This window comes from Mus caroli, chromosome 4 (assembly GCF_900094665.2).
Source record: "Mus caroli chromosome 4, CAROLI_EIJ_v1.1, whole genome shotgun sequence".
Taxonomy (NCBI): Eukaryota; Metazoa; Chordata; class Mammalia; order Rodentia; family Muridae; genus Mus; species Mus caroli.
This window is the reverse complement of record NC_034573.1, coordinates 125,580,569-125,588,797: the sequence shown is the minus strand read 5'-3', so window position 1 is coordinate 125,588,797 and position 8,229 is coordinate 125,580,569. Positions and strand designations below refer to the sequence as shown.

The window sequence follows — 8,229 nt, the reverse complement described above, 5'->3', positions numbered from 1 at the left end:
AGTGACTATTTAGGAGCCGTGGGTTCTCTGTGCTATACATCCAGCCAGCAGGTGGAGTTTAGCAGATTGGAGAGTTGCCGAAGAGATTTAGAAATATCAAGGTTAGAAGGAGCTTTATGCGGAGGGAGAGAAATGGCTGCTGAAAGATTAAGGGCAGACGTGGTTATTTTGGTCTATCTTTTGTCCGATGAACTTAACAAGAACTCCGAGGAACTTAAACATTTTTTTAAAAAAAAGATTTATTTATTTATTTATTTTTGGTATATGAGTACACCATTGCTCTCTTCAAACATACCAGAAGAGGGCATCAGATTCCATTACAGATGGTTGTGAGCCACCATGTGGTTGCTGGGAATTGAACTCAGGACCTCTGGAAAAGCAGTCAGTGCTCTTAACCACTGAGCCATCTCTCCAGCCCTAAACATTTTAATTTAATTTAGAATTGTAACTTAAATTTATTTTGAGATAAGGGGGGTCTCAACTCAGCTCAGGCTGGCTTCGAACTTACAGCTACAGTAACTTTGCATTCCTGATCTTCCTGCTTGTACCTCAGGAGTGCTGGTTACAGGTAGGGGGTGGCACTGCCATTCCTGGTTTTAGGTAGTACTGACCTTTGAACCCAGAGATTTGCTCATGCAGATGCAGCACTCTACTGACTGAGCTACACCTCAAAAACTTTGAGGGTCTCTCAGAGAGATTAGTGAACATCTAACTGAAGAAAACCTGACTCCGAAGTACAGCACTTGCTTGGTACACCGGAAGTACAGCACTTGCTTGGTACACCGGAAGTACAGCACTTGCTTGGTACACAGGAAGTACAGCACTTGCTTGGTACACCGGAAGTACAGCACTTGCTTGGTACACCGGAAGGCCGGAGCTTCAGTCTGGCACCACTAAACAAGCTTGCCTGACCCACACACAGGGGACCACTGAGGCATGTGGGACCAGAAAAAATTGAGAGCCAAGAGAACTCTCTTGCCCTGGGAAAATCTCTAATATGGCCAGTCACCTAATTCCTCTACAGTCAGCACACGCCCAATGGTATATGGTGTGTGCCCATAACTTCAGGAAGTATGCGAGCCAGAAGTCATATGGTCCATATGGCACAACGGTCTCCATGGTTGCAGAGATAACCACAGCGTGTTAGAGCAGTGAGAGGTTTTAATGGCCCTGGAGAGCATCTTCTTCCCCACCATCCCCAATTTACTGAGAAGGAAATCAAAACAAGGTAAAGGGTGGGGGTTGCCCAAGACCACATAAGTGTGGGCCAAAGCTGGTGCAGGAATTCACAGCTGTGGAAACGGTATTGAACCAAGCACTTCCTCCTTTGAGGAGTAATAAGGAAACACTGTCTCTTTTCTGTCTCTTCCTCCCCCAAGTTGATGTTGAAATACGGTCTAAAACACTAAGCGTGGGCAAATCGACTTCTTCCCCTGATCCTCCCAAATAGCGATTAGAATTTGCAGCGGCTTTTGATGCACAGAATTTGTCTTGGGAAGAAGAAAATGAGACGCCGTTGACCTTCACAGAGAAAACTGTCATCTTGCAGAAGCATTGGAGAGGCTGTATAGCCCAGTTGACTGCCTTGCTTTATTAGGGAGGCTGATTTTTCTTTGCACTGAACACCACCCGGTTAGCTCCTTTGGGCAATGGGGAAGTCCTGTCTGCAGGCTGGATCTTCTAAAAGCAAAAGTATTACATGTTTTAAGTGTTTTCCTTTCACTGTGTCTGTGGTCCCCAGTGCCACCTACCCCTCCTGCCACCAGCAGCACCTTGAACCTCCATCTGTTGGGACTGCAACCTTGACTGAAGGGTAAATGCAGGCACCCAGAGACACAGCATGGGGCTGTGGACCTAGGATGCCTGGTTTGCAGCAGGAAATCTTCCCTCCCAACTCCTGCTAATCCTTCAGGGCCAGAGTGTGGAAGAGGCCAGGGGTGGCTGAGCCAAGCATCACTAGGAACAGCCTAGGACCCAAAGAATCTGTGTGAATATCTTGCTTTGTACTGAAGCTAGGCAAGACTGGGATACAGCTGTGTGAGACACAGCAAAATGTCACAAGGAATAGAGTTCTCTGACGACTGTACCTCCAGTGAACCCAGCTTCCTCTGTGCCCCTAAGGACCTAAGGTCATAATGACTTTCAAGGCTTATCAGGATGTCAGGAGGGCCCTTTCCCAACAACAGGATACCCTGAGCTGACAGCTCCTGACTCTGTCTGAAGGAAGTAAGCGAACATCCTTGGTCCTTAGGGCATCATAATTCTTGACCCTCAAGAGGCAAGGGTGGCCTGAAGGTGGAGCCTCACATAGCTCTACAGCCACAGAGGATGAAGCAGGAACCAGAAGTAGCTGGTCTCTTTATCTTCAGCAGGACAGTCTAGAATCCACACTATGGAAGACATGGACATCTATGAAGTTGTGGGCAGTGGCCCCACGGCTGGGGTACTCTAGATTCCAGGAGAACAGGTCCCTTGTCTTCACAGATCTCCTGAATCCTTTATTGTCATCTCTGGAGGCCCCTCTGGCCTCTAGGTCTTTGGAGTCAGAAGGGTTTCCTGATTTGATGTGAACAGAACCCGCCATTCTTACAGGCCCCTCTCCACAGACTGGAAAATGTAGGCATGAGCAGGCCACCTTCCAGCCATGAAACCAGCATTCCTTAGCAAAAGGTGGGGCTCTGTTTCCATTACCCTAGAGCTAGCTACAGAAAGAATCTGGGTCTGGAACCCCTCTCTCTTCGAGGGACTGAACTGAAAGGACTTCTGACTCGGGCTGTTTCCAGTAGAAAGACAGGTGGTGTCAGCAATTGGAGCAGCCTGGAGTTCTGGATTCCGGCTCCTGGGTGGTTTTCACATCAGCCTCTGTTTCTGTAACCGAGGACCTTGGGGCTTCTTCTTTCCCCTCAGGTCCAAGGCCCTGTAGATACTTCTTCCAGCCTATCAGGCAGTTTTGGGCAGCAGAGCGGATCTCTCCACTCCGCAGGGCGTAAATGATAGGATTGACCATAGAGTTAACAAGGCACAGCATGGAACAGAAGGCGAAGGCCTCCTTGACCTGGTCACTCAGCGTGGTGACCAGGCTGTGGCCCATGAGAGCCAGTGCAGGGAACCAGCATATGAGCAGCACAGCCAGGACCAGGCCCAGAGTCTTGGCCAACCTCACGTCTAGCCGCATCCGAGCTATCCCAGGTACCTGCCTGTCCTGGTGCTCAGCCAAGCTGGCTACATGCCGGTGGGCTTTCCAGAGGACGTACCCATAGGTATAGATGATGCCGGAAAAGAGGATGGCAATGAATAGAAGCCAGCCCAGTAGGTAGTCGTTAGGGATCAGTGGAAAAAGCTCAGAGCAGGGACTAGGGCAACAAGTCCACCCCATGAGCGGCAGGTAAGAGATCAATGCTGAGAGGACCCACATGACACAGAGAGCCACCAGTGCCCTCCCACGGGTGACTAGAGCTTTGTAGGTAGGCGGGTAACACAGACATAGGTAGCGGTCAACAGCGGTCAGCAGCAGGCTGCCCACAGAGGCCGTGAAGGTCATGGTCACACTGCCGATCTTCAGCAGGAAGATAGCGTTGGAGTCGACCCCATGGAAGACGTGGAAGATGACAAAGTTGCAGGCGAAGATCACACTGGCCAGAAAGTCAGCTCCAGCCAAGCTGCTGATGAACAGGTAAGAGGGCTTTCTGCGGAGCCGCCGGGAGGACAGGATAAGATAGAGCACGGCCATGTTCTCCAGGGCGCTCAGCAGCCCCATCAGGGTGCACAGCACCGCCACAGCGATCTGCTGGCCACCGCTCAGGATCATGTACTCCTTCATGGGGTTGAACTCCAAGCCACCGTCGGAGCCATTAGTCACTTCTGTCTCCCGGCATCCCGCCATGGACGGGCTTTGGCTTCTTCTACTGGAGCTGTCCCAGGAGACTGGGCTGTGGACAAGGAGAAAAGAATCCTTGAATGTTAACAGGTGATGACGCCAATTGAGAGCTGACACCAATCAAACATTTACCCAGGTGCCGAAAATATCCATTTATTTTTTAATTAAAAAAAATTTTTTTGGGTTTTTCAAGACAAGGTTTCTCTCTGTAGCCCTGGCTGTCCTGGAATTCATTCTGTAGACCAGGTTGGCCTCAGACTCAGAAATCCGCCTGCCTCTGCCTCCCACGTGCCAGGATTAAAGGCATATGCCAACGCTACACCAGCACAAAGAAATTTTTTTAAAGACTTATTTATTTTATTTATATGAGTACACTGTAACTGTACAGATGGTTGTAAGCCATTATGTGGTTGCTGGGAATTGAACTCAGGGCCTCTGCTCACTCTGCCCCACTTGCTGCAGCCCAAAGATTTATTTATAATTATATATATAAGTACATTGTAGCTGTCTTTAGACCCACTAGAAGAGGGCGTCAGATCTCATTATGGATGGTTTGTGAGCCATCATGTAGTTGCTGAGATTTGAACTCAGGACCTTCGGAAGAGCTCTTAACTGCTGAGCCATCTCACCAGCCCCAAAAATATCCATTTGTAGTTTGCTGCCAAGCATTTAGCTTTTTCCCTCAAGCTAAGTCTTTTTGTTTCCAAACAAGCAGAAGTAACTTGCAAGATGTTTTGGTCTTTTGTTTTCTAAAAAGATAAATCCTGAAACTTCCCTTTGAAACCCAGGGGAATTCCTAGGGGCCAACAGCCAAGAGATCAAAACCTAGAAGTGGAACTGAACATGTAGGGATATTGTTTTTCTCTATTAATATAATTATTATTGTTGTTGTTGTTAATGTGTGTGTACACATGTGTGCTCACATGTGATGCGTATTGCAGGCATGAGTGTGCCACAGAGTGTGTGTGGAGGTCTACCAGGGGTTCTGGGATTTGGACTCAGGCCTTCAGGCCTCCTACTGCTCACTTCTACTCTCAAAGACATCTTGCCGGCCAGATCCCCTTTTGCTTTTTGAAACATGGTCTCACAGGTAGACCCTCTTATTTCAGGGATTCCAGACAGGTATGTGCCACCAAACGTGGCTTATATCTCCTTCTGATTTCTGTGTCCTTCCAGCTTTAGTAAGATACTAAAGGCTCGGTAACTGTTAGGGGATGGGAGCCGATGCTGTGGTTTCACCTCAAGTGATGGGAAGATAAACTCTAAAAGACAAATATTTTATGGAGTGTGGTGGTGCATGCTTTTAATCCCAGCACTCGGCAGGCTGACATACGCAGATCTCTGTGAGTTTGTAGGCCAGCCTGGGCTACATAGGAAAACGCTGTCTCAAACACAAACCTTTTTTATACTCCTGTAGGGAACGTAGCTCAAACACAACACTTGGAAGGTGAAGGCAGGGGGGGTCGGGTCAAAGTCCTCTTTGGTTCTGTGAAACTCTGTCTTAAAAAGTAACTGTACTAGATAAGATATAGAAGTCCCATTTATTTAAATATCACATAAAGAATCATTTTTAATATAAGCAAGTCCTGAATTTGGAAGAAAAAACTTAGAACAAGTGAATATTGTATGAAGCATTATTAAACTTCACAAGGTAGCAAATTAAACATCTTTCTAAAAAGACAAATTTTCTAAACAGGTAATGTGGGAATATTCTGTCTAGGGGTCATGAAATTTGACCTTATAAGCCCGGGAGTGATCAACGAACAAGCAAGAGTTCTCAGATGTCAGCTGGGGGGGTTATAGCTCCCATTTGCAAGGGACTTATGCAACTCTTGGGTATACTTTATAAAGAATTAAAAGAAAGGCCGAAAGATGTGGCACATGGCCTCTCATCCTAGCACTCTAGAGGCAGAGGCAGGTGGATCTCTGTGAGTTCAAGGCTAGCCTGGTCTACAGAGCTAGTTCCAGGACAGCCAATGCTACCCTAAAACTCTAAAACTAACTAATTGACTGATTGACTAACTAACTAACTAAAGGCCAGAGGTGATTGAGATAGCTCCACAAGTAGAGAAAGACTATTTTTTTTGTTTTTGTTTTTGTTTTTCGAGACAGGGTTTCTCTGTATAGCCCTGGCTGTCCTGGAACTCACTTTGTAGACCAGGCTGGCCTCGAACTCAGAAATCCACCTGCCTCTGCCTCCCGAGTGCTGGGATTAAAGGTGTGTGCCACCACGCCCGGTTTGAGAAAGACTCTTGATGTACTGAGTTTAATCCCTGGGCTTCATGTGGTAGAATGCAAATTGTCCTCTTACTTCCACATGCATACCATGGCATCTCCCCCAACACACTGCCACACACACACACACACACACACAAACACACACACACACAAGAATAAATGAATGGATAAATAAACAAATATGATTTTGTTTTACTGAGACAGGGTTTTTCCATGCATCTCTGGTTGTCCTGAAACTCACTCTGTAGACCAGGCTGGCCCTAAACTCCCTAGTGCTGGGATTAAGGGCATGAGCCAAGACTGCCCAGGTTTTTTTATTTTCCTCCAAGACAGGGTTTCTCTATGTAGTCCTGGCTGTACTGGAGCCTGCTTTATAAACCAGGCTGGCCTCAAACTCAGAGATCCACCGACTTCTGCCTCCCAGTGCTGGGATTAATAAAGGCAATAAATATTATTTCAAAATTAACCCACCTAGAAGGAGGAGGAGGACACCTGGTGACTAGGTCTGTGTCTCAGCGACTCAGGAGCCCTATCTGGATTACTGACTGACTGAGTTCAGGCCCAGCCCTGATGGCCTAGGGAGACCTCGTCTCAAAAATCAATGAATAAATAAATAACTTGCAGTCTATATGGAGTTCAAAGCCAGCAAGGGCTAGTTTTATCTGTACCCAACAGCCAATCAACTCCCCCTAAATAAAACTGTCCTCTAAGAGACCTTTACAAAAAAAATTCACTTATCTTTTAGCAGGAGGAAATTCAGCATAGGAAGGAAGAGAGGAAGTCAGACACTGTGAGCTGATAAACCGATAGATACATTTAATGTATTTTATTTTGCTCCTGGTTTTTTTTTTTTTGTTTTGTTTTGTTTTTTTTTGTTTTTTTTTTGTTTTTGAGACAGGGTTTCTCTGTATAACCCTGACTGCCCTGGAACTCACTCTGTAGACCAGGCTGGCCTCGAACTCAGAAATCCACCTGCCTCTGCCTTCCAAGTGCTGGGATTAAAGGCGTGTGCCACCACTCTCGGCTTGTTCCTGGTTCTTATTTGTTCGTTTTTTATTCATTTGAGACAGGACCTCTCTATGTAGACAGGCTGGCTTTAAACTATAGGCATCCACCTGCCCCTGCCTCTCAAGTGTCCACCACTACTGCCCAGCCCTGTTTTGTATTTATTATATTTTTATGGTGCTGGGGAATCAAATCTAAGGCCTTGCACAGTCACAAAAGCCTTACCACTGACATATTTTTCCTTATTTTTTTAATGCAGAATGGACTGTGTGTGTGTGTGTGTGTGTGAATGCATGTGTGTATATGTGTGTGAGTGTGTGTGTGTGTGTGAGTATGTGTGAGTGTGAATGTGAGTGTGTGTATTTCCACATCCCTATGTAGACAGGGAAAATTTCAGTGACATGTAGGACTTCTGTTGTGTGTTTATGGGGCAGCTCAGTCCGCTGCCCACTGCAGTACACTGGCCTGCCTGAACATAAAGGGTTCGAAGCAGTGCACTGTGCTACAAAGGCCATTCTAGCCCCCAAACCCCACCCAGCTAGCCATCTACTGCTTCTGGAGAAACGTGCCCTCTGACCTCTGGCTTCATAGCCCTCCAGGACTTGCCTTTGCTTCGTCTGCCCAGTGGAGCCTTCCAACACAAGCCCCCCTCCTGCCCCCCACCCCCGCTCCAGCATGCTCTGCCCGCATGGGCCAGTTTTACATGCTGCCTGCCCCTCAACTACATCAATAACCGAAAGTATGGAATTTAATTTCTGCAGACTACTGCTCCTGGGGCTGGAGAGACAGATTCGTTGGTAAAGGTGCCTGCCAGACAACCTGAATTGGAACCCCTGGACCCAAATAAAGATGGAGGGACAGAGCCAACAAAGCAAGTTATCCTCTGGCTCCCAGAAACCAGCTGTGACACGCACACACACATGCACACAAAATACGTAAATAAAACTCTGATACAATTAAAGAATATTATTCCCAGCCGGGCGTGGTGGCTCATGTCTTTAATCCCAGCATTTGGGAGGCAGAGGCAGGCGGATTTCTGAGTTCGAGGCCAGCCTGGTCTACAAAGTGAGTTCCAGGACAGCCAGGGCTATACAGAGAAACCCTGTCTC

At 47.2% G+C, this 8,229-nt stretch overlaps 1 protein-coding gene across 2 annotated transcripts in view; it reads right to left on the bottom strand.

The window, feature by feature from the left end:
* Positions 1–464: 464 nt before the first annotated feature.
* Cnr2 (cannabinoid receptor 2) overlaps positions 465–8,229 on the bottom strand; it is a 23,210-nt gene continuing 15,445 nt past the window's right edge. For both annotated transcript variants that reach the window (XM_021160941.2, XM_029475812.1), the window contains exon 2: positions 465–3,929. In XM_021160941.2, coding sequence (XP_021016600.1) covers positions 2,801–3,883 — 1,083 coding nt within the window. In that variant the 5' untranslated portion in view covers positions 3,884–3,929 and the 3' untranslated portion in view covers positions 465–2,800. The remainder of the gene's footprint in view (positions 3,930–8,229) is intronic.